Genomic DNA, 25,410 nt, shown 5'->3' with positions numbered 1-25,410 from the left:
GTTTTTTGGGGTATTTTGGGGGGTTGGAAGTGGGGGGTCTGGGCGTCCCCCTCCTCCCCCGTCTGGGCGCTGTTGCGGGCGGCCGAAGCTGTGAAATAAACCGCTGGTTTTGCAGTTCCCGTGGCCTTAACGAGGCGCTGTAACGAGGGGCCCTAATGAGGGCCCTGACGCCGGTGGCACCCCCTGCATGGGGGGTGAGGGTGGGTTTGGGGGTGCCGGGGCAGCGCAGCGGTGCGTGGTCGTGCAGGTTTTGGGGGTGTTCGTTCATGTTGGGGTGTAGTTGGGGTGTAGCTGGGTGACAGGGGTGTAGTTGGGGTGTAGCTGGGGTGTATGGGTGTAGTTGAGGTGTAGTTGGTGGACAGGGGTGTGTTTGGGGTGTAGTTGGGGTGTAGTTGGGGGATGGGTGTGTTTGGGGGTAGTTGGGGGTACTTGGGGTGTAGTTGGGAGATGGGGTGTGTTTGGGGTGTAGTTGGGGTGTAGTGGGAGTGTATGGGTGTAGTTGAGGCATAGTTGAGGTGTAGTTGGTGGACAGGGGTGTGTTTGGGGTGCAGTTGGGTGTACTTAGGGTGCAGTTGGGGCGTATGGGTGTTGTTGGGGTGTTGTTGGGGGACAGGGGTGTGTTTGGGGTGCAGTTGGGGGATAGTTGAGGTGTAGTTGGGGTGTAGTAGGGCTGTGGGTGTGCAGCTGGGATTTAGGGGAGCAGCTGGGGTGTAGTTGGGGTGCAGAGGTGTAGCTGGACTGCAGTTGGGGTGTAGCTGGGCTGCACTGGCTGTGTCCGCCTGACGTTTGGGGATGGGCTGTTGGGGTGCGTGTGGGGCGTTGGGGACGTGTGTGTCGGGGCTGTGTGTCCCAGGGTCCCCCCAAAGCCAGTTGGGGGTGGAAGACAACCCCACCCATGGGTGCTCCTCTACTGATCCCACCCGAACACCGGCGTCCTCTACGAATCCACCGCCCCGACGCCTGGATCCTCTTCTGGTCCTTTGGGGTTCCACCTGACATCTGGAGGACCAAGATGTCCGAGGGTGGGGCTGTGGAGGACCCATGTATCTGGGGGCATCTTGTCCTTTTGACCTTAACCCCCCCCAAAAAAAATACCCCCCCTCGTCACAACCAAACCCATCATTTAATTCAGCGGAGGAGGTTCCCAACCGCTGCGGCGTGGCTGAGGGTGGTCCCGCTCCCGCCTTGCCTGGAGCTGAGACGTGGCCGTGGTGCTACGGGGTGGAACGGAAACAGGCTGCACTTTGGGGAGAAAAGCGGTGAAATCGGGCTGGCTGCGTTGAGGATGCGCGTTCTGGGATCTGCTCCCTTCTCTGGCGGGGTGTGACATTGTCCCGCCCCCTGCCCCCCCCCCCCCATGCAGGAAACCGCTGGTCAGCCTGGGATCAGTCCTGGGACCCAGGAGGGAATGATCCTCTTGGTGGCTTCAGTGGCCTTCTCTGGCCGTCAGACCTCTCCCAGGGTTCAACCCCTGAAGGTTCAACCCCTGAAGGTTCAACCCTCTCCCAAGGTTCAACCCTGTCCCAAGGTTCAACCACTGAAGGTTCAACCACTGAAGGTTCAGCCCTCTCCCAAGGTTCAACCCTGTCCCAAGGTTCAACCACTGAAGGTTCAGCCCTCTCCCAAGGTTCAACCCTGTCCCAAGGTTCAACCACGGAAGGTTCAGCCCTCTCCCAGGGTTCAACCATGGAAGGTTCAGCCCTCTCCCAGGGTTCAACCACGGAAGGTTCAACCCTCTCCCAAAGTTCAACCCTGTCCCAAGGTTCAACCACTGAAAGTTCAACCCCTGAAGGTTCAGCCCTCTCCCAAGGTTCAACCCTGTCCCAAGGTTCAACCACTGAAGGTTCAACCCTCAATGCAACCAGGCCAGGCCAACCTTACTCTTTTGGGAATACCCTTGGCGAGGACATTGCTTTCTCTTCCTCCACAGAAGTTTTTTTTTTTTTTTCACATCTTTTCCCCGTTTCTTCTTCTTTATGGCCCTTTGAAATCGGCCAAATTCCCTCTTCCCCACAAGGGAAGAAGGGTTGGGAGTCACCTTTCCCACAAACTCCTACAAAAGGAGAGACATCAGGTTAGGCAGACAGTGGAAAAACCAAAAAATTTTGAAAATGATTCATTGCAACATTTCAATGACTAAATGAAAAATTTCCTTGACCCAGGAAGGGGGGAAATTGGGGTTTTCCTGGAAAAAAAGGAAAGTCCTTACCATGTGCACCGGGATCAGAAACTTGACGTTTTGTGGGTCATACTCAAATGGCATTTCTGGAATTATTGATTCAAAAATCCCCCAAATTGACTGTTTTAGATCAAAGCAAGACCAGCGATTGTGCGATATCCTCAAGACATTCAGCCTTCAGCTCTTTTTTTTCTTCCAACAAAGTGAAGTACCTCATCCCTCCATTGCTCTTGCTTTTCTCTCCTTTTTTTCTCCTTTTCCACTTCAGCCATTTATTTTTTCTCCATCGTTTTGACCCAAGACGCTGGGAGGTCCCAAAGGTGTCACCGTGTGGTTTGTAGCACATTTTCTGCAGAGACACGCAAATGCAATCTGGTTTTGAAGTGATTTTTTTGCCGGTCGAGGTAAAATGGAAGCGCGTTTTTGCTGATCCGTGGTCTCGGTAGCCTTAAAAAGAAACTTTTCATCCTTTTCTGGATAAAAGTGAATGTGAGGAGCAATGTCAAAATATAGTGTTATTATAAAGTTTGTGAGAATATCAGCTTAAATAATAAATTATAAGGAGTAGCTTGCAGTTTTTAAAGGAAAATCCCAAAGAAGGAATTTAATATTCAGACACGCCTTAAGGGCTGCAGAATTGAGTTATGGAAAAATCGCTTTTTTAGTGTCTTAGTGCCACCGAGCCACATTGTGTACCTTGAACGCTCTGCTAGGATGTTCAGTGCTGGGCAATGGGGTTGGAGGACCACCTGGAGGACTTGGTTCCTCTTCTTCTTGCCTGGAAAAGCTGCCCAGACGTGGTAGGAGCTGCCTATGGATAGACGGTGGTGTGAGCAAAGGCAAAAAATTAAAAATAATAATAAAAAAAGAAATGAATCCTACTACCTACAACTTTTTGTGAAATTAGGGATGGAAAATGGAGGATTCCTGGGGAAGAAGCACATGGTGCCGAAAGCCATCCTTGTCCGTTGCCAAACCCGGTTGTGCTGGGGAAGAAGAAGAGGCATCCGATTTTCCAAGACTCACCAGGCGGGAGATCCCTCTTCCTGTGCTTTCTTCCTTGTTTCTTCCTTCCCATTTCCCATCTTGCTTCCTGGGAATTTATCTTGGGAAAGGAGGCAGAGAGGGCAATGCCCTCCTGAAAACCAACAGATCCCATTGGAATATTTTCTGGGATTATTCAAGCATGAAAACCACACGGATTTGCTCTGGTTGTGGATAAAAGCATCACCCATCTTGGCCAGGAGCTCCTCAGCCCTTCCCATGTCTTGTCGCACTCTTCAGTCCCGTGTTGCCGTGTGATTTTTCTCTTTTTTTTTTTTTTTTCTTCTTTTTTCTATTTATGTATTTTTATGCTATATTAAGAACTGAGGCTTGCTGGGAGGGATTTACCAAAGCTGAAAGCAACATCTCAGGAGCTTTTTGTACCCTGTTGCACCGTGACCATTGCTCCAAACCCTGAGCATGAATGAGAAACCCACGTGGATGGTCAGTTGTTGCATCACCTGTTTTATTGCTGGAACAAGTAACCTCTTCGCCCAACTTCTGCTCTTGGTTGGATCTTGTGGAGCCCTCTGAGGAAGACCCTGAGCCCAGTGTCACCTTCAGCTCCAGTCTGGAAGTCAGAAGGCAACAACAACTGGGACAATTGTCCCACGCTTCCCCGTAATGGAGCAAAAGGCAGGTGCCAGGAGAGAGCTACCAGGGAGATTTTCGGTGGCCTCACCTTGGCAGCTCCATGACACTGGTGGGGCAGAACTCCATCGCAGCTCGCTCTCCCTCCAAAATGACCAAATCCTTTGTCCTTGGCTTCTGCAACAGCAACGCATTGAGATGAGGTGGAGCAAACCCATCTCCCACACAAAGCCACAGCTTTCGGGAAGGTGAGCAAGATCGAGAAGGTACTGCCAACACCTTACTCTTTTAGACACCTTCTTCAGCCGTTGGAGATACACTTACATGAAGTGAATGATTTCAAAGGCATCCAGTTGCATCCATCCAATAAATTAGGTCTTCATAAAATCTCGTGGCTTTTTTGCCCCTGATGGAAAGGACGCTTACATCTTTGAAGACAAAGTTGATGGTATGACCCATGGTCAGGCAGTGGAAGAGGACAATGAGGGTCTCCTCAATACAAACCTTTGCCTTGGACAGAGGAGTGGAGGTTTTGAGATGCAATCGAGTAAAATTCATTGTACAAATTTGGGTCTCAAAACAGAAGAGGAAATACATAAGTGATGCAGTGGGTCGGTGGGTGATGGGAAAGTCTCAGTGGCTCCTAGACCTGCAGGCTACGTTGCTGCATAGCTGTCACCCCATGGGACATCTCGTCCGAGGGTTGATGTGTGCCCTCCATACAGAACTTCAAAGAGCCCTGAGACAGATATCCTCAGCGGCAGATGCTTTGGTGGCAGAGCAGTTCCTCTGGGGCACCAAAGACAATGAGGAGATGGTGTCACCCCAAAGAAAAGTCACCCAAAACAAAGAGCCTGGCTTCTGGTTGCTCCACAGTCAGTTGCAGAACGGACCAGTCATGGTCATGAATATAGTCATGCGCGTGGTCATGGACATGGTCATGGACTTGGTGACAGACATGGTTATGATCACGGTCATGGTCTTTTCTCTTGGCCACTTCATACCACCACCAAGCCCTCCCTCTCCCAAACATGCGGGCAGGGTGAAGTGGAGGTTTCCATCTCCCCACCAGGTATGTCCATGTCAGTATATGTCAGCCCATGAAGGTGCACCATGTTCTTGGGCAGCTGAAACCCTGGTTTGGTGGCAAGGAACCACTGATCCTTCCCAGTGGGCACTTTGACCTCAAGTGAGTAGAAAGTGCCAAGTCCAACTATCTTCACACCCTGGAGATGACAGAGAGAAGACATAATTATGGTTTTGCTGATTCTGATTTTGCTGATTCTTCAGAAAACCGTTGAGGTGGGATGAGACCTTTGGAGATCCTATATTCCAACCCTATTGCTCAAACAGGCCCAGCTGAAGCTGGTTGTCCAGGATTGGGTCCCGTTGGGTTTTGAATATCTCCAAATGATGACATGCTACCATGCGGGATGGTGCTTGGTACCTCCATGACCCCAGGGAAGCCCTTGCAGAAGCCCTACAGTCTTGAATTTCCCTTCCTTGTCTTTAAAAAGATTTGGGGAAGCCAAAGCCTGGAAAATGTCCCCCAGCTGGAGAAGACCCCAGAAGTTTCCGCTGAATGGGAGAAACCACAAAAACGTCCCATATCATCTGTTTGGTCTTTCCAACCTGGCTGTTGGGACCAGAGGTGGCCAAAAGGTGGCAAAAACATTCTTTGGGTTATATCTGGGACTTTTGGGGGTTATATCTTTGACCTTGATGGACCGAGAAGTCAGTCGGCACCATTTTGTCTCCTGTAGAGTCAATGTTCAATGGGGAGGCTTTTACCGGATCGGAAAGACCGATGTGCCCTTTGGTGGCACAGGGGGACAAGGACAAAGACACGTTGCTCTGCTCCCCCTTGTCCTTCAAAATTTCCTCTCTGACATAACTAGACACAGCCCCCCACCCCCAACCAGCAATGATTTCTGAAAAAAAGAAGAAAAAAAGTCAGACTCTCTGGCTCCAAAGGGACAGCACCGCATCAACATTGGCATTTCCAGATTGGGTGCTTTAGCATTAAAATTTCAATGTTTTTTGAGGAAAGAGCCCCTGGAGCTGTTACCATGGGTGGGGAGCATCCACAGTGTCAGCAGCTTGTGTGCATGGAGCCTTTTGCCCATTTGAGTGTTGATGATGTCACTGAGAGGGCGTTCCTCCACCTTGGATGTCTCCTTGCTTCAGGTTGGTATCAGGGTGAAAAAACAGGATTTTGTGTTTATCTTTTCCTCGGCAGCTGGAAGAGAGAGCCCTGAAGTGGCCTCGGGTTCACCGAGATGCTGGTTTGTACCATGATGCTGGTTTGTCCCACTGTGACCTGATCATGTCACAGTCGGATTCCCACCATCCCCTGTCCCAAGACCTGCTGGGATTGGCCCTGGAATGGGCCAGAAAGTGGTGGTTTAGGGTCCTTCAGGATGCCTGGATCCCACTCCTGATCGCTGGTTTCTCTTGGGGCCTTCGGAACACCTGGATGCCTGGGTTCCCCCCCAAGATGTGTGGATTCACTGAGGACCTTCAAGACTCCTGGACACCTCCTCCACTCCATGCCCTCAAGACCCCCCTGGACTCCTGGATCCACCCCTCCAGCCCAGGGAGTCACTTGCATAAGATAATGTTGGATTGGAAAGTTTGCTAAGTAAATGGATTAAAAAAAAAAAGACTAATTGCATAGGGATCATTTGCATATTAATAATTCGCTGAATTGCAAGCATGAAGGCTCAGAGCTTGGTCACCTCCGAATGTGGGTTTGGGTGGAAAAGGGTGAAATTTAGGGCTGGGTGTTGACGCCGCAGGAAAGGAGCAGGAGTTGCTCAAGCACTGAATGACCCTGTTTGGATGCATAAAAGGACAGAGAAAGTTGCACGAGGCTTTTTTTTCCTCATTTTTCTTCCACTTGGGTGTCCAAAATCCTGTTGCATGTGATATTTCTCACAACCGAACCACATCATTGATAGTCTCCTCCAGAAATGTCTGGAAATAAGGTTGCTTTCTTCCTTGAAAACCCTGGACCATCTCAGGATGTATTTTTGAAGCTTTGCACCCAAAAAGCTCATAAAAGTCCCAGGAACACCTAATTCTTCCCCTGTGTCAAAAGTGATGCAAAAATGCCCCCAATCCTCACTAAATGTAGCCCAAGAGCCCCCAAAGATACCAAAATCTGATGCGAGATCCCAAATGCTGCCTTATTGACACCAAAGATTTTGTTCAGACCCTGCTATAGTGCCCTAAAATAATCCCTAAATGCCCCCAAATTCTCCCACATCTGTCCCAGGGTCCCCACACAGCCCGTCCAAGCTCCGGCAAAGCCCACCCAAGGCCCTCGGACACTCTGGAGGGCAGCAGGGTGAGGATGGGAGTTTGGGTTAGGGTGAGGATGGGGATTTGGAGCGAGAGCAAGCGCAGAGCCCTGGTGTTGGTGGGGCGGCGAAGGGGCCACCAAGGAAAGGTGAGGGCCACCAACACCTTTCAGTCTTGGCCACTTCTGTTTGGGAGCCCTCGGAGGTGGTTGATGGTTTTGGACCTGGGTTCCATCTACGGTGAGGGGGTAGGTAAGGGTGAGCGTTAGGTGGTAGACCAAGCGCAGAGCCCTGGTGTTGGTGGGGCTGTGGTGAGGCTGATAAGTTATGGTGAGGGCCACCAAGAGCTTTCAGTCCCGGCATCTTGCATGTGGGAGCCTGTGGTGGTGGGTGTGTGTTTTGGACCTCGGCTCCGGCAAGGGTGAGGGGGTAGGTGAGGGTGAGGGTGAGGGTTCCTTCCCTTGGCAGCCCCTCCACAGCCCCACCAACACCGGGGGCTCTGCGCTTGCTCGATCACCTCACCCTCGCCGTGACGTGCGTGCCGAGGTGCTGGCAGCAGGAGCCATGGGAAGAGAGGCCTGCGATACCGAGTTCACAAAGAACATAGGGTTCCCTTCTTCTGGAGCAATATAGCCAAGTTTGTAACGCTTTGCGAGCAGATGGTTTCAAAATTTGCTATATGTGATTAGATAAAAGGAAGTCCTGAGACGCTGTATCCTTGAGTAGAACGGAGAAAGGAAAATTGTGCTAGAATAAGTTGGTTTTGTATATGCAAGAATGGCGTAACCAAGCCAAAAATGAACTGAGCATGCACGAAAACTGAGTTCAACCAGCGGACACGGTGAGGAAGACTATCAACAACCACCAGAGGACCCTGGAAGACCACCAATGGACATGAACGCGCAGGCATCAGGGACATTTACATACAATGAGTTGTAGGAAATAGTATGAATACGATAATAATTTCCCAGAAATCTAATGAATATGTATATTTTGACTGTATATAACTTCTGTAGTTGCGCAACTCGGTGCGCACATTAGGTGGAGCGATCCCCTGCGTGCCTGGCGCCGCAATAAAGAATGCCTGCTTTCTAAAACTCCAAATTGAGTTTTAGAGGGTTCTTATTTTGCCGATTTACGGTATCACCTGGGCTGCCCCAGGCTGGACACAGCTGCACTGTGAGGGACTCACCGCTGCCACGGCTGAGCCCGGCAGTGCCGCTGGGAAAGCGTCTGCACTGCATGTGGTCAGCGCAGCTGTGACCCCCCAGCCCGCGGTGTCCGGCAGGAGCTGGCGAGGAGACCCCGAGCACAGCCCACAACTTTCTCTGCTGCCCCGCAGCGCCGAGGTGTTTCACCGAAGCTTCTGCACCCTGGTGAGATCTCAGTGACATGTCCCCATTCTGCTCTCCGCAGGATGGCGGAGAGGCCCCTCAGCCACCCCTGGGTGCCCTGGGAGGAGGATGAAGCTCCTCAGGAGAGCAGCTCTCCACCGGAGCCCGACGACGTGGACATGGTTGATCCATTGCTGAGAGGTGAGTGAGGGGCCCTGTTGTTCTGAGCATGGCTGGGGCCAGCGAGCGCACCCTGCTCAACGCCAGGATCACGCAGCGGGGGTCCCATGGGTGGTGGGCATGATGCTGCCTGAATGCCGGGGATGCTCAGGCCTGGGACCTGGCCCCAGCACAGCCTCTCCCAAGGAGGGAGAGAGCAGAGGGGACCCAGTCCTGCTCCAGGGCACGGGCAGCAAGAGGCATCTGGGCTGGCAGGAGGCAGCGATGCTGTGGGACGAGGACTTTTCCTGCCCGTCTGCAAGCAAGTTCCTCAGCCCGGGGCACTGGGGGCTTTCCCCGCCACGCCGTGCTCCAGCATCGCAGCCCATCTGCCGGGCTCCCTCCAGCCCTGACATGCACGGGAAGAATGCGCCAGGGGAGCAGGCACGGGGCTGGACGGAGGGCAGAGCTCCTTCCTCTGCTCTCTCCTGCTGCCAGACCCTCTCTACAGCCCTCCCTGCTCTCCTCCTTTATTAGATGCCACCTGGTTAGATCTCTACCAAAATGACGTCCAGGAAACCGTGGACTTCATCCAGGCCTTTGTCAGCAGCCCAGAAAAGGTAACCGCAGCCACTTCCAACGTGACTGTGCCGGCGTCTGCTGACAGGGGCTCTGCTGCCGGGCTGCTGGAGGTGTGCTGGCTGGGCAGAGCCGCTTCTCCCAGGTCTCCCACACGGCACTGCACCCCCAGTGCTCCAGTCCCGCTGGCCGTGTGTCCCCCATCTCACGTTTGCCCGTTTGTCTCTCTGTTCCCCCGGCTGCCAGGAGGAGGGACAGAAGATGGAGTTCCTTCAACGCATCTGCATCCTATGCAGAACCACCAGGCGCTATGGCTTCACACAGCACCTACATGTCTTCTGCCACAGATACGAGCTGGCAGAGAATATCAAGGTGAGGGGACACCCGGTGGCTCTGGGGAAGGGGGCAAGGACCCCCAGCACTGGCACCCTGTGAGGACAGCGCTTGGGCAGGGTGAGGGTCTGGTGGCACTGGGTGCTGGCAGCTGCCAGGTCCCATCCCGCTTGTGCTCTGCAGGTGCTGCTGGAAGAGGAGCCCAGCGACCAACTGTGCACGGCGGTGCGGATGAATGCCATGCTTGCCATTGCCGAATTGAGGTACCCGCACATCCCTCCTGGGGACCCCTGCCCCAGAGGCCCGTGTCCACCTGCAGGAGGCCTTGAGGCACTGCTCCCAGCACCAGTGTCCGACTGGCCCCTCTCTCTCTCTGCAGCTCAGTGCAGACAGTGCTGGAGGGCAAAGAGAAAAGCCTCCTAGAAGCCTGCTTCTCGAGTGTCTTCTTGCTTCCTCCAAAGGAGGAAATGCAGCGCCTGGACACTTACCTCTACTTCACTGTAAGTGCTGGGTCAGCTGCAGGAGCGCCCAGTCCCTCTGGGCTGCTCCCTGGCCATCCCGTGCTGCGATATGACCAGAGATCCAAGGCAGGGCAGGGTCTCAGCTTTGCTTTCCCACCCTCATCCCTTCATCCCCTTCCCGTGGGCCTGGCCACATCCAGTGTCACAGGCTGCTCTGCCCGCAGCAGATTTTCTGCCCCTGGCTCTCTCCTGGGCACCACGAGGCAGTACGGGAGTCCTCCCTTGGCTCTGGGAGTGCAGATCAGTCTCCTGGGGGTGAGAGGGACAGCAGGAAACACTGCCACAACTCTTTGTCTTCCTTGCAGACCCTGAAGGCCATGGACACCATGCTAGAGACGATGGTGCTCAGCTTTCCTGCCTCCAGAGTCAGCGAGGAGCTGCAGAATATCTTGCAGGTCTGGCATGTGCAAAGAGTGGGCTTCACAGGGGCTGTTCCTCACCCTGGGGGGAAGGGGGTGTCCACTCTTGCGTGGATGGTCCCTACCCCAGTGCCATGCAGAGACAGCATACCGCAGGGAGGGTGCCCACCTCCCTTGGGTAACCAGGGGCTGCCCACCAGGCTCTTCCGGAGCACAGTGGCTGCAGAGGGTGGCATCTGCCTTGCTGCCTGGCCACAGGGTTGGCCCGGGGCATTTGTCCCAAGCCTGCAAGCCTGCAGGCCCCTCTAGGAAGCCCACTACAGGCTTTGCTCGAGATCAGAGGAAGCCTTGACGGACTCTGCGAGTCCAGCCCAGGAGCTGAGCAGTGCTGCTTCTGCTGGAGCAGGTGTCTGCTCCCAGGGCACACCAGCAGCTTCTCTCTTCCCAGATGCTGCTGAACTTCACCCACTCTGAGACAGCAGCTGTGCGGGAGAGAACCGTGGGGAGGATTAGGATGCTGAGCCATTTGCTGGCCAACTATTCCTCACTGAAGGTAAGGACCAGGCACCCGCCAGCCAGACCATCTTCCATTCCCTGCACACCAGAGCAACCTGCAGCTCAGAGGTGCCTGCAAGGGCACAGGTTTGGGTGCTCCACCAGCCTCTTGCTTCCAGGCACAGACCTTTTCACAAAATGGAAACTCTGTCTTTCAGACAAGCAAGAAAAATGCAGGTCCTCCTGCCAGACGTGATGGAGGTCCTGCAGGATGGCAATGAAGATATCAAGATGAAGGCCCTGGTGGTCTTCCGAAATGCGATGGGTCACCTGAAGAAGATGGAGGCCAGCCACTTTGCTGTGCAGCTGGTGGAGAAGCTCCTGCCCCTCTTTGATGATGTGGGAGCCTGAGCCCCGCAGATGGGCACTGGGCAATGACAGCTGCCCTTCAGCCCAGCCCTGCGAGCAGCACTCGGAGCAGGGTCTTCTCCTCTCCTTTCTCCCCCAGGCTCTTGTGGGATGGCTTCTGGGTTCTGCAGCCCAGCTTCTCCCTGCCAGCCGCTCTCAGAGCCCCAGGGGCTCCCCCAGCTGCGCTGCAGGGCAGGACCAGATGTTCTCCTCAGACACCGTGGCGAGGGGCCGAGGCTGAGCCAGCGGTTCATGCCCTGGAGGCATTGCTGAGGACCAGCCCAGTCTCCTCCTCAGCCCGTGGTGGAGAATGCGGGGTGGCTGGGAGAGCAATTTGAGGGACACTGCCTGAAGGAAATCTCTTGAGTGGCCTTTCACGAGCTCGGGGCTATTCAGCTGCTGCTGCAGATCTGGCCCACAACTCCAGTGTGCAGAATCCCCTCATGTCAGCCATGCTAACGCTGCTGCTCACTGTGGACAGAGAGCTACTGTTGCTGAAGTCCTACTGTGCTTCTCCCTGCCAGGAGTTCAGCCAGCTGAGAGCTCTTCATCAGCCTCTTCAGAGACCTGATGAAGACTGTGGAGTGGAACAACAAGAAACAGATGAAGAAGACAGTGTGAATGGGCCTGCTCCCGCTGTTCTTTCGCATAAGTGACCAAACCCAGAGCATGGCCGAGGTACAGATTTCAAAGCGGTGATGCAGGGAAGAGACCCCCAGATGTTTGGGCCAGGGCATGTCCCGTGTCCTAAGGCCAGGAACACCCCAGGAACAAAGCCAAGAGGAGGGGCACGCCAGGTCTCCTTCCCCAGGCTGTGGTGCCATCTCCCAGCTTCTGCTCTTCTGCAGGCCTCCGGGGAAGCCCTCCTTGCTGCAGCAGAGCTCCTCAAGTGGAAAGAGCTCAAACACCTGGTGCAGACACAGCAGACATGGAGGATTGGAGAGTGCTTGGTGAGCACAGCCCCCAAGCCCTGGGCTCCAGGCCTGTCCCCCCGCGCCTGGGCTGTGGGCTCTGCAGCTGTGCCTCACCTGCCCTGCTCCAGCCCGCAGCCCACAGCCTGGAGCTGCATCCTTGTTCCCTGGCCTCAAGGACACAGCCCCCAAGGGCTCTTCTCCACAGCCCTCTCCCCGCCCTGCACCCAGTGGGAGGGAGGGCTCTCAGCAGTGCGGGGTGCTGGGAGGAGGGTCTGCTCTGGCCATCTGGGGAGGCTCTGTGACATGCCCATACCCTTGTGCTCTCTCCAGCTGGTGCGGGACAGGAGCAGGGCTGAAGAATACTTGAATCGGAGCCTGCCCTACCTGAAGGATGCTCAGGCCACCTTGCGAGAGGCGGCCGTGAGGTTCATCGGTGAGCCACGGCCCCCGGGGTCCCTCTTTTGGCAGCCTGGCCCCACTCCCCGCCGCTGCACTGGCAGCAAGGAGCAGCCCTGTGGCTGCCAGAGCCCCCCGGCCGCCCCGTGCGGGGCCTTGGCCTCCCTCTCCCTCCCCTGCCCACGCAGGTGGCCCTGCTGGCCGCCTTGCTCTGTCCCACCCCCCTCGGCTACTGCTCTTCCCTGGGCTCAGCCCTGACGAGGGCGAGGAGGGCGTGCAGCCCAGCCGGCAGGGCCGGGGGCTGTGCTGCGGGGAGCGTGCTGGGGAGCAGGGGGTCTGACGAAGCTCTGTGCCTAGGGCTTGCCGCGCGGCCCCTCAGGGACCAAAGCAAGGAGAAGCTGTCTGAGATCTGCAGCGGTGAGTAGGGGCAGCGCTGTGCTGGCCGGGGCTGGTGGGGCAGGGGACAGAGCCTGGGCAGGGTGCTGCCGTGCCTTGCCCTGCCCCAGGGAAACGCTTCAGGGGCAGGGGAGCGTGTCAGGGGCATGTGGGGCATTCCTGCGCAGCAGCTCTCTCCTGGCCCGGGAAAGAGGCGGGTGGGGCTGGCATGGTAAGGAGGGGATGCCTGTGGGTCTCTGCAGACACAGCCGTTCATCTCGGCTCCGTTTCTTTCTGGTGCAGCCCTTCGGACCTTGGAAAAAGACAGCACGGCCTCGATCTGTTCCCTGGCAGCTCAGACCATCCTCATCCTGGGCTCTCCAACAGTGCAGCCAAGATCAGGATGCACCCCGGGAGCGCTGTGCCGCAGGTGCTGCTAAGCCAAGCGGAGGTGCAGCTCTTCTCAGGGAAAATGGCTGTATTTTAATAAAGCTGGAACAAGCCCAAACCCATGGTGTCCTTCAGATGTGTAACTGACACGCACCGAGGACAGGGCACAGGAAGGGTGGTCCCAGCTCCGGCCAGCCCGTGGGTCTCCATCCCAGCGAGGCCCCAGTGTCTGCTGTTGCTGCGTCGCCACTCCCCCGCACCATGATGGACTCAGGAGGGTTTCCAAGCAGCGTACAGAGGTGCCAAGGGGGCTAGAGGACAACTGCAGAGGGACTAGAGGACAAACAGAGTGCCTTGGTCACCATGAGTGCCTCAGAAGGGGTCCTTAGGCGATGAGAGGCCTCCTAAGAAGGCTAGATGAGCAACAGAAGGCTCTGGGGCATAACGAACACCTATGGAGAAGTGCTGAGGAGACTAAAGTGGTATTGTAGAGTCTAAGGGGCCAGATCCCAAGTCTAGTGGGGTTTCTTAGGGTGCTAGATGTCCTGCAGAGGGGTCTGGGGTGCAATGAAGGCCTCAGGAGGGGTCCTGCGTGGACTAGAGCGATCCTAAGACAGCTACAGGGCAAATGGAGGAGTCCTGTGATCAGACTGTGCCCGAGAGCCCTCCACTGGCCCCAGTGAAGGCCAACGGTGGGCTCTTGTGTATAATGAGGACCAAGGGAGGGTTCCTGAGGCTCAAAGGGAGGGTGCAAGGAGGCTAACAGAGGGGTGCTGCAGGGACCACGGGGCAAACTGAGGCCTCTAGAGCACATCAAAAGGCGCACTGGGGTGCTGAGAGATTCTGAGGGGGCAGCTGGGTCAGGCTGAGGCAACCCCAGGACAACAGAGGGTTCAGAGGGGACCAGTGGATAGAGGAGGGCTCTAGGCCTGAGGGGACTGGATGGGAATATGAACAAGTCTTGAGGGGATCCGATGGCAAAAAGACAGTCGCCCCCATCTTGAATTTCCAAGACAGCTAGTCCTTATCCATCTCTTTCCCAACTTGCCCCCAGTCCTCCCCATTTGCCCTCAACCAGGCAGCCCAGATGCCCACACCCAGCCAGCTCGGGCAGAGCAGAGCTCTGAAGGTGCCGGAGTGTGGTCACGCTGGGCAGTGGCTCCATGGCACCTCTCAGGCTGTCAGAGAGGGGGCACAGAGGGGCTGGCCCAGGGTCCTTTGGGCTTTTTGGGGGTTCCTTGGACTGCCTGTGTGGAAGAGACACACTGAGGCAACAGCACCGGGACTACAGCTCCGGGCACGTCCTGTGCACCAACATGGCCACACAGCAGGGCTGTTCCCAAAGACGGCAGAATGCCTTCCCGACATTCCCTTCAGGCCAACATGGCTGCCCAGAAATACCGTGCTGGAAGATTACAGCTCCCGGCATACTGAGGACTGCGGCCCTTAGAGTTGTATACTGCTGGATGCCATCCTCCCTCCTTCACTCCCGAAGCCTTCACAGAGGCCGGAGCGCAGCCCTGCCCCACCGGCGGTACCACACAGCCATCACCCGGGGGCAGCAGGCAACCGCGACGGCTGCGCCCCGCAGGCCTGAGCGCGCATGCGCGCAGCGCCTTCAGCACCGCTGGTACAGGAGCACTGCGGTGAAGTTCCCGCCCGCCGCATTGCGCATGCGCCCTGCTTGCGGTGGGTGGTGGCGGTGGCGGCAGCAGCGCGGCTCCGTGAGGGAGCGCGGCGGCCGCAGTGCGCATGCGTGGTGCCTGCGGGCGGGGGGCGGCGGCGGCGCTGGGGTCTATGAGGGAGCGCGGCGGGAGCGGGGCAGAGGGGACAACGCCCGCCATTTCACACCCCCCCCTCCTCCACCCTGATAAGCCCAGAAGCCGCGCTGGTAGCACCGGACTCCTCACGGGGGAGATGGCAGTCCCGAAGCAGAGAGCGAGGGATGGGCCGTTGTCAGCTGTGAAGAGCGGTGCTCCTCCACCTGCTGTCCTCCCACAGCAGGACGCGGAGCGAGGGGGCTGGCCGTGGTCTCCTGCGGAAGAGCGAGGTTCCTCCAAACTTCAGACACGTTCACCAGGAGAGGCCAATGCTCCGAAAGACAACAGCGAGGGGAGGCAGCAGGAATGAGGGCAGGTGAGAAGGAGCATGGCCTTTGCTGTGCCCTCCCCCCTCGGCTACTGCTCCGCTGTCGCCCCCCGCTCACGTAAGGTTGTCCTTTGCAGCATTCTTTCTGGGAAATTCCCCCATTTTTCCCCTCCATAATCTTTCTGAAGGAGTAATTGCTTCAGAAGCAGCCTCGTGCTGCTTTCCACATTTTCATGCTTCTATTACAGAGACATCAGGAGTTAAGAGTCATTCTCCAATAACCTCAACCTCAAAACAACCTAGGGAAACACACCAAACCCCAATTCCATTTCCAAGGGAGAAATATGTAAATCCACTATGTCCCTGCTATTGCATGCAGGCAAGGATGATGCTCGCACAGCTTATACTGGTTTGATGCTCTTCCCCTAATGATAAGATGGACAACCTGAGAACAAGACACAACGGCAGTTACAGAATGGACTAACACGCCGTCTCTGCCTGCGGTCCAAGAGCCAACAAAAGAGGTAGGCTAGGCTGCTGTGATACCCATGTTAGGTACATACACGCTATGAAGTGTCAAAATACAGCATTTGCAGCTACAGTCCCTGAACCCCACCTGATGCTGCTCAGCAATGCAGCATTTTCATATTTAACAAGTAGGAACCAAATAAAAGGGCATGACAGAAATTGCTACTGGCAGAAAATGGCAGGATATTACCAATAAACAGATTTAATGTACAGGTGGGTTGAGCCACTCATGATACTCATAGCAATCAGGCTGCAGTAATTAAGAAAACCATGTTCAAATTCCAGCATTGAATTTTGTGTCTGGCCAAAGAGGAATGAATTTGCTCTCTGGAAGAGTTGGGGATTGCAAGAGCATTTCAAATCAGTGACCATAGGCAGGTTCAGGTGGTTGTACCTTAGGAGTGCCAGTGATGAGTCTGCATCCCTGGAAGGCAGACAGAAGCCAGAGGAAAATCCTGGAAAGCACAGGCACCATCACCATCACCTACATAACAAGAAGCATCCATTTGCACAGTTGCACATACAGCTGTTTTGGTTTTTTTTTTTAAGAAAACTAACATGATTTTAGCTGCATAGTCTCACCTCACTGTCACAAGTGTACCTTGTAACAGAATCCTTTCAAATTACTTTTTCCTCCATTTATGTTTGAGAATCAAAACAGAACAGAGGCCTCAGCAAATCTATGCATCACAGAAATGCCAAAAAATGCCTCGTTCTTTGGCAGTTAGTAAGACTAACTATATTAAAATAGAGTGCCTAATTGCTGTGTAGTTAAACAGCTTTTGGCTGTCTGCCAGGTAACTTCCCTTGGTCCATTCTTTCATCTCCAAACAGGAGAAATATTTTGAGTCTGTTAAAGGGACAATCTTAGGATAAATATTTTTCTTTCTGTTAATTGCTAAGTTGTGACACAATCACCTTAAAACACACAAGCCAGTCACTCAGCTTGCAAGCCTCTCCTGTCAATTGCTTTCACATTCCATTTCTTGACGTTTAATAAATAAAAGGTATTCATGTTTTCTTTTGTTTTGCTTCTGAAGCCAAGTATCAAAATTACGCAAAAAAAATCACCAACCAATGAGGATGGCAGAGGGGACATTGTTTAGCTGAAGTCACCAGCTCCTTGTAGGCTTTGTAAAAGTTATTTCAAAACCTAAACTTTGGGCCCATCTCAATCTGACAGTATCCCTTGAAACAAAAGGAACGTTTCATTATTCAATATGATGCGTTAAAATGACTTGACCAGACACATTCACATAATTCATCTCTCAGCCACTTACATTACACTTCATGCATTATTACAGAAATAAGAGACTGATAGAAAAGCCATCTGAAGATGCAGTGTCACAGTGAGATAGCGCAGTGTGCCTCAGGACACGGAAACTTTAATCTGTGGGTCCTCAATCAACAAGTTAATCAACAAAAAAGAAAAAAAAATAACCTTCAGCAGTACGCTTTCAGAGAGGGAGACTATTGGCATGGTTTTCAGCATAGCAAAAACGTGCACAGTGAAACACATCTAATTTCAACCGGTTTGTGAAGTTTTACAATTTAGAAAGAACAAAACCAGGTCGTCTTCCTGCCCAAACAGAGGTAAATCTGACTACCAAGAACAAGAGGAGGTTTCTCAAAGGCACAGTCTCAACAGATAACAGCTGTTACAAAGCAAACAATACGAGTTCATGTTTCTGTGCCACTGAATAATTGAGAGAATATGCTAAAGTACTTAAAGTACTTTCAATTTTCTTTCTCTTTAAAGAGTGCCTTTTTTTTTTCCTGTGGGGAACCTCTACTGATTTTGCTTCTTTTGTGAGCAGCATGTATACAAGACACCTATGGCAAAAAATAACTCAGTACTGAGAAGCTAGTAACTTTTTATAACAAATCATTCCTTGAAGAGATGAGTAGTTTAAGCTGCTAAGTGACTCTGCCATGAGAGAGGAAGTCTGAGGATCCTGAGACTACAATTTTGCTCTTGATTGGTAACCAAATGAAAAAAAATAGTGCATTTCACCAAAGACAAACCTAGTAGAATTTAGCTATGCTGCTGCCTTGATACCAGAGGTGTATGCTATAAAAGAACCAGTAAAAAAATCTTGTAAATCACACACTTATATTTAATATATTGAAACAAAATAGTTAAGAATGCAAGAACTGTATACAGATTAAAAAAATATTTTTTAAACCATCTGATCTTAAAAATAGACAATAGTAGTGAAGCTTAAAATACAACCACTCGCATTAAAATGTTTCAAGCAATACCACCTTGGTGTGTCCTGTTCCATCAAATGGCCATTAAGATAACGCATCAGTTGTTAAAAAGGTTGTGTTGGTTGGAGTCACTTTTTCACAATCCAAATCTACAACAGTTTTTCCTTTGATGGAAGAGCCCGAGCATTCCTGGTGCAAACTTTCCCGCCTCTCTGAAAGTTTAGAAGTGGATCGAGCCATCGAGCCACTTTGGCTTCCATTGGTTTGAGAGCAGACATTATTAACTTTAGTGGTTTTATTTTTGTGGTGGTTGTTGTAGACTTTGTATTTCATGAGGAGGATGAAGATGAAAACAAGAACTGAAGCCACAATGATACCCCCAATAATGATGATCATGGTTCCTCCAAGAAACTGCGCGTGAAGGGATCGGCACTGTTTGTATTCTTCCTGCGTTGTGAACTGCACGCATCCGATCACTCTGGTTGCGGTCAAAGATGTCAATCCATCATCATAAACAGCAAGAACACAGAGGTCGTACTCACGTCCTGCAACCAGATCAGTCAAGAAGAAGGATTTACTAGCAGCTGGAATCATCCTGGAAGAGAAAATGAGTACAGTAAACATCCAAGTTGATTGAGCCTACGGAGAGCTCTTTTGACTATCAGTGTCACTGTAAGGAAACTAACAGAGCAGAAGATGAACACGGCAACCAGAACAAGCAGCAAAAAGCTAGCGTTCCCTAGGTTACTCAGTAGGGATAGAAAATACAGATTTTAGCAATGACAATATCTTTACCTTGGCCATTTCAAACAAACATAGACTAGAGCACACCTGCTTACCAATGGCCAGAGGAGAAGTCACACTTGAGCTATTGTTTTGATCTGCATTATCTTAAATTTCCACAGTTTCAGCATAAAAGGGCATAAGATGCCCTATGCAGAATATGGTCAGCCTTTTGAAAAACATAAAGGAACTGAAGCAACATACTTGAAGACTTAAATGGCAGAAAAGGATAAAATTAAACACTTTAAAATGTATTCTAGTAATTTTACATCCACAGGAAGCACATTGTGAAGATCAAGGGAGAAAGGCAAATTCAAACCTTTGGTCCACAGATTAACCTTATTTCCATCTTCTAACGGCTCTGTGATGCTCAGTGTCTCATAATCGGGCAACCAGTAAGAACAATCAGAGCAAAGCATACGCACTTGCAACTCAGCGGTGTCTTCTGTAGCCCAATAACAGCATATACTGACTTCCTTACCTTGATGCAACCCTATCATTGAGATGATTGTTCTATGTCAAGTCCAAATATTCCTTTACTGCAAAGTAGCATTGGTACTAAATCGACAGATGAGAAGGATCCCAAAAGAAGAGCTATATGCTACGTTACAAATTCCCACAGACCCCAGTCACGACCATACGAATCACAATATCTCAGTGCAGACCAGCTCTCCATATGTTTGGCTCAGATTCCTCACTGGAGTAAAGTAGCACCGTTGCAGAGGAGTCAGTGAAACTACATCCATTTATAGTGGGTGGGCACGTGGCCTTCTCCTGGCCACAAAGGTGGTGGTGGGGTGGTGACGGAGAAGACTAACCGCTTGTCATACAGTCTTTTCCAAGTAGTCATCCATGGGACTAAGGACTATACAATGCTTAGACTGGAAAGAAAGAAGAGCTAGACCTTCTAAAGGACATTCTCCAAACGCGTGGCTGCTACCACTTCGTTTGTAACAATTGAATTTCTGTGACTATGAAGAAACAAACCCACTCCCTTGGTGCACGTCGATGTACGTGCACCATCACAGATTCATAGAAACACTAAAGGAGGAGGCCCCCAGAGATCTCTAGCCCAGCTTCCCACGCAGAGCAGTACTATCACAAACAGCAGATCAGGTCAACCACGCTTCTGCCTAGCCAACACTTGAAAACCTTCCGTGAGCTCCCCAGGCACCATTCCAGCATTAAAGTACCCTCCCAGTAGATATTTTTCCCCTAATGTCCGATGTGAATTTCCCAAACCGCAACTCATAACCATTGCCCCAGCCTTAATTTATAACAGCAGCTTCACGACCTCCACAGAATGTGGCCACGTGCCAGGTTTTAAGGCTAACGAGATTTTTACTGCAGGGAAAAAACAGGGTTTGAGAGGGAACTACACAAAAGATTCATTTGTCAAATTGAAACACCCAAACAACTCCTAGCATGTATGTAATAAGAAATTTAATCCAACATTAATGTAGGAGGAAACGTGCAAAGCTAGCAACTGCTTCAGACCAGCAGAACAAGCCCTTGAAATTCCTCATGGCCACCGTTATTCATTCAGAGTGCAGGCAATACAGAATGAGGTCTCCCAGCTGCAAGCATTAACAACAGGCTCATCCCTTCTCTGCCCTGCAAGCGTTACTTTATGGAACAAGTGTTTTGTCGTGATTGTTACTTTACAGTTATACATCTCCTATACCGGCTCACCACTGAATCCTCAAAATACGTCATGCTCCTTGCTTTTTTCTTTCTTCCACAAATTTAATTCAGCGATGTCATTATATAACATTATACCGTGTCAAAGAAAACACCAAGGTTGTGTTGTCTCACTGGACCAGGACTCCAGAAAGCAGTTCATTGATCCTTGGCTTTTCCAGGTACAACTTTTGGTCGTGTGCAGCCAGTGATTCTTCCACACTCTCCACATGAACGTGGCTCTTGATGCTCAGCTGGCAGGTGTGGCTGGTGCTCCGCAGAGCGCCAGTTTGCTCTGTGGTTTGACATTCACCTTCCTAAAACATATACCATTATCATTTATCAAATACCTAATTAACTTTTCAGTCTTCTGTTCAGCCACATTTCATAGTGACCAAACATGACAAGAGACTCAGACTGGACTGCATTCCTCCCTCAGTTCAAACACCAAGTTACACTGAAACTAAGCAGAAGATTCTTGCTTGTCATACAAAAGGGATGCGACTGAGAAGATGAAGAATTTAATTGCTTGCCTTCAACACTAAAAGGCTTTGAAATCAGTCATGCCTCCCAGAAAAATACTGCTGGCAACTACATGGCGCGAAGTCTAAAATTGCTTGACATCAACAAAACTTGTCACCAAACCTCAGGGCCCAAATACGCAAAAAATTAAGGGATGTCAGAGATAACCTCTGCAGAAGAAGGCACCATTTAGAACACCAGCTAAGCAACAGGAATAGAAAGGAAACACCATACAGAAAGGATCTTTCTAGTCTTTAGGAGCCTGCCCATCTGTGAGAGGGAGGTGTAATTGCAAAAATTATGCAAAGTACTGTTTTCTAGCTTAATGTCCATATTATTTGCCTTATTCATCAGCCTTTGATGCTCACTTTTCTTCTTTCAAACAACTGTCTGCATTGCATTCTTGTCAGGATTATGTTCGGTATTGAAATTAGACTAATTACCATGGAAAGCTATGTACAGCATGTGCTGTGTTACAGCGTGCCCAGCTATTGCTGAAATATGTAGTCGCTGTCATCAAAAAGAGGAGTTCTAAACGAAGGCCTTTCTGATCTCCTGTGCAAATCATCTGTACAAATGTTGAATAAGACCAAATAGATATTTGATTTCTATCAGCTTTTCTGGTAATACAAGGCTATTTTCAGCTCCATTAATAAGGAGAAGTGTATAGTCTTGATAAGGTAGAAGATAAGGATTCTTCACTGGCTAAGCAGTTATTCACAGATATGTCTCCCGGGAAAGGCTATTTTGGCATATTTAGGAAGTTTCAAGGAAACCTCTACAAATGAGTAAGGACAGCTCACAACCGAGTAGGCAATCTGCCTACAGCCATGTCAGTAGTTAACCTCTGCATGCTTTCTCACTTACGCCTGCAGAACATTTACTTCTGCAGTACAGTCTAGTCTTCCCTATACCATATTTACTTGATTTCAGTAATCCTATAAATGATTGAATACTGGTGAAATTAAATCAGTTTGACAAATTAGCACAAGCTTGACCAGGCAGGTCTTCAGTGCCAGGCTGTGGCGAATGGCGAGGACTTGTAGGAAAGGCCAGAAAGCAGGTGGGTAGATATTGGGAGCAAGCGTATCTATCATCTGAAAACTTTATAATTCTACCAGAACCCGCCGACTACACTTTAGAAAATGGCATCTTCAGAACAAACATCTCCATTAGCACTTAGTTTGACCTAATAACATTTTAAGCAGCATTGACTATATTGTAGGTTTGTTATGAAATGTATTCAGGATGCCATATGATCCTTGACAACCCAAGTGACTGGGATTTAGGGGCACTGTGATTCTAAGCAGGGTAAAGCTTATCAACCTCTCAGTGGAATTATTCATCTCAAACTCAGAGCTTGCAGCAAAGTAATTTACTTAAATAATTAGCTTGCATGAAAGACATTTCCGAAGAGTGATACAGAAGCTAAAAACCCATGTCTGCCAGGAGATTCTCAAATCTCCCGGGATGCAAAAACCTTTTACTTAGCCAGTCTTTTGGGGGGTTTTGGTCTTTTTTTAATTCTTCAAGAAATGTTATGTTATTTCACAATAACTACCCATCAGTCTTTTCTCAAAAAACCTCTTCATTTACATTAGAGTTTCACCAGGAGCTAGCTTCCTATTACCTATAAAAGTGCCGAAACTGTGGTTTTTAGACACAATCCTGTCCAATTGGATTTTTGTAGCTGAAAGTATACTACCTTTTCTCTTACATCTCTAATGTCACTGAGTCTGCACGTGCTTGGTGTTGGCCCACAAGCACCATCTTTCAAAGGGATCAATAGCAGAACAGTAACTGTCAGATTTAAACGAACAGTGCTAACGTAACTGGTTTAGGAGCACTAACATCTATAAACCATAATCCGTGCCAGCGTTTCCCCTGCCATCTGTAGTCAGCCAGTAACAAGTAAAGCCCTTTGGTGAAAACTCAACTGTGAAATCTGCTCACAAAACTTCTGACAAAACATCGTTTTGTGAGATTGGAAATATTTCCTAGCAACGTTGTCAACAACAACAAAATCAACTGAGCAGCTCGAAATAGAGATGGAGTCTTTTGTTTGGACTCTGATAACGATGCTGCCTATAGGAAAATGTAATACTGTGGCCAGACTGCCTCAAATGAATCACTTTTACTTTGGCCAACCCCCCTGCTCCAAATCTAACATTACCATTTTGAAGGTTTGAAAGACCAGAATTTTTTTTCTGCCATTTCAGCTGTTCAATTGGGAGGGGAAGGGCGAGGGGGAAGGGAAGGGATGGGGAGTTTGAGGTGTTGGAGGGACCCCCGTGACAGGAGGTCTTTTTGAACTGATTCTGTCAACGAACTCCTGAGCACCCAGTTTACTCAGCTGATTAAAGGGATTAAAAAGCAATCAGTATAGAGTCTGTTTATTTCACAGAAACACCCACTGAGACCCAAATACGATCTATGACATCTGTGGAGGTAAAAACGACAACAAAGACCATTCTAAGACAGCATAAAATCCTAGACAGTTACTGAACACAGGCTGCTGGCTGCATTTTTCAAAAGAATTATTTTCACATGATTGATACTACAGGCTGGAAATGAAATGACCATGCACCAGAAGATACAGAGAGTTATGAAGCATTGATGACAGGTTTCTTATTTATAGAGCTTTCACACAAATCATGCCAAAATTTTCGATAGAAGCAATGACAGCAATTGATTCTTATTCATACTATTTAAAAACCCCCATACTTCTGCATCAACAGTACAAGAGGAAACAGGGATGTTTTCCTCCTCCAAAAAAAGCACAGCATCTTAAATGTTTGGGAAACAAGACAGTGATATTTCATGTTTGAATGATCTCTCCATAATGCAACAGCTACCATCCATCCTTTGCATCTGCAAGGTATTATTTTTATAAACTATAATGGATCTCCAGCAGCAATTGGTGCCAAAGTAAGAGGTTACACTGGGCAGCCTCATTAACAAAGATCACGGGGGCGTGGGAAGGAGGGGAATGACAATGGAGAAGTGACCTCAGTGGTTTGAGGAATCCCAAGTTTGTAAGGGTAATCCCGATTCACTCAGCACACAGTCAACTATGAGAACATAAGGCTTTTCCCCATAAAGGGAAACCTGAAGAAGAGGTTTCCAAGGAGAAACTCCCTGAAGAAGACTGCAAACTGCCATGACAACTGCTACGCTGCAAGATAAGGAAAAAAGCTACCAAAATTAAAGCCAAAGAGTGACAAATCATGTGATCCACTGTATTTACAGATGTCAGATGGCTCCCGTATTTCTGGACTTCTGTTGGGATATATCCTCTTTTTTTTGAGGAATGACTGCTGGCTAGATGAAGAAATGCAAACGTGACCATTTGTCCAAGATTTCCTCCTGATGAAAAGCCACCGCTCATGTGCAGTCTTGCTGGATAACCACGGCAATCCCGACATACTCCAAAATCACTACAGTTACTGCACGCACCCAGGGGAACTCCACCGGTTGAGAGGCATGTTGCACCACCTGCCAACCTGAGTCCATCCATACAGTGCATGTGCAGGGTCCAGTGTGTCAAGGGCACCCAGAAAGGAAACACAAAGTCTTACGGCACGTGCCTGACCGATGGGGAGCTATAAAACCTCTTTCAAACTTCACTGTTTGAAATCTAGCATGGTCCTGAGGCTTTCCATTGCACTGCGCTGAACTAATTTAAGAATTTTTGAGCAGACGTAGCGTGGCTGATTCCAACTGCTTTTCACGCAACAGATGTAATCATTGCTATATTGATCTGGCAATATATCACCTTTTCCCCAAGAGTGACAGCTCTGCCCTTTAAACAACGGTATTTTGTACTCCGTATTAAAAGTGGTCTGCCTCTCAATTTGTAAGTTTTTCTCTCAACAGAGAAAACAAGGACATATTATCAGCAGTTTTATGCAATATATAGTCTCTCAATTATCTATAGAGAAGCATCACTATTAAATACTCATCTTCTAATTTATAGCATGTAGTTGCAGCTAATTAAAGTTAGATGATCACTAGCTATGAAAGATTAAATTCAATGCTTAGGAGACTATTGCCTTTGATGTTATGAGATCCAGCTTCTAATTGACTAGGACATCAATCAGATTGTTATGAAGCATTAGTAATCTGCTGCTTATATCATTGTGGTACAAATTGAAGTTTATCCAGCCTAGCTCAGAAATACAAAAATCACGTTTTTTTAATTTGCTGGCCATTCGAGGAA

General features: G+C 50.2%; 2 protein-coding genes across 5 annotated transcripts in view; one reads left to right on the top strand and one right to left on the bottom strand.

Annotated features, from left to right (window-relative positions):
* PPP5C (protein phosphatase 5 catalytic subunit) overlaps positions 1-25,410 on the top strand; it is a 263,787-nt gene that overhangs the window by 15,514 nt on the left and 222,863 nt on the right. The window lies entirely within an intron of this gene.
* The window catches only part of LRFN3 (leucine rich repeat and fibronectin type III domain containing 3), a 54,213-nt gene continuing 46,878 nt past the window's right edge, over positions 18,076-25,410 (bottom strand). For 3 of the 4 annotated variants that reach the window (XM_072848797.1, XM_072848799.1, XM_072848796.1), the window contains one exon: positions 18,076-18,801. In XM_072848797.1, coding sequence (XP_072704898.1) covers positions 18,291-18,801 — 511 coding nt within the window. In that variant the 3' untranslated portion in view covers positions 18,076-18,290. The remainder of the gene's footprint in view (positions 18,802-25,410) is intronic. The other variant, XM_072848798.1, reaches the window with a different exon arrangement.

This window comes from Ciconia boyciana, chromosome 33, assembly GCF_034638445.1.
Source record: "Ciconia boyciana chromosome 33, ASM3463844v1, whole genome shotgun sequence".
Taxonomy (NCBI): Eukaryota; Metazoa; Chordata; class Aves; order Ciconiiformes; family Ciconiidae; genus Ciconia; species Ciconia boyciana.
The sequence above is the reverse complement of the archived record's forward strand: the minus strand, read 5'-3'. Positions and strand labels throughout refer to the sequence as shown.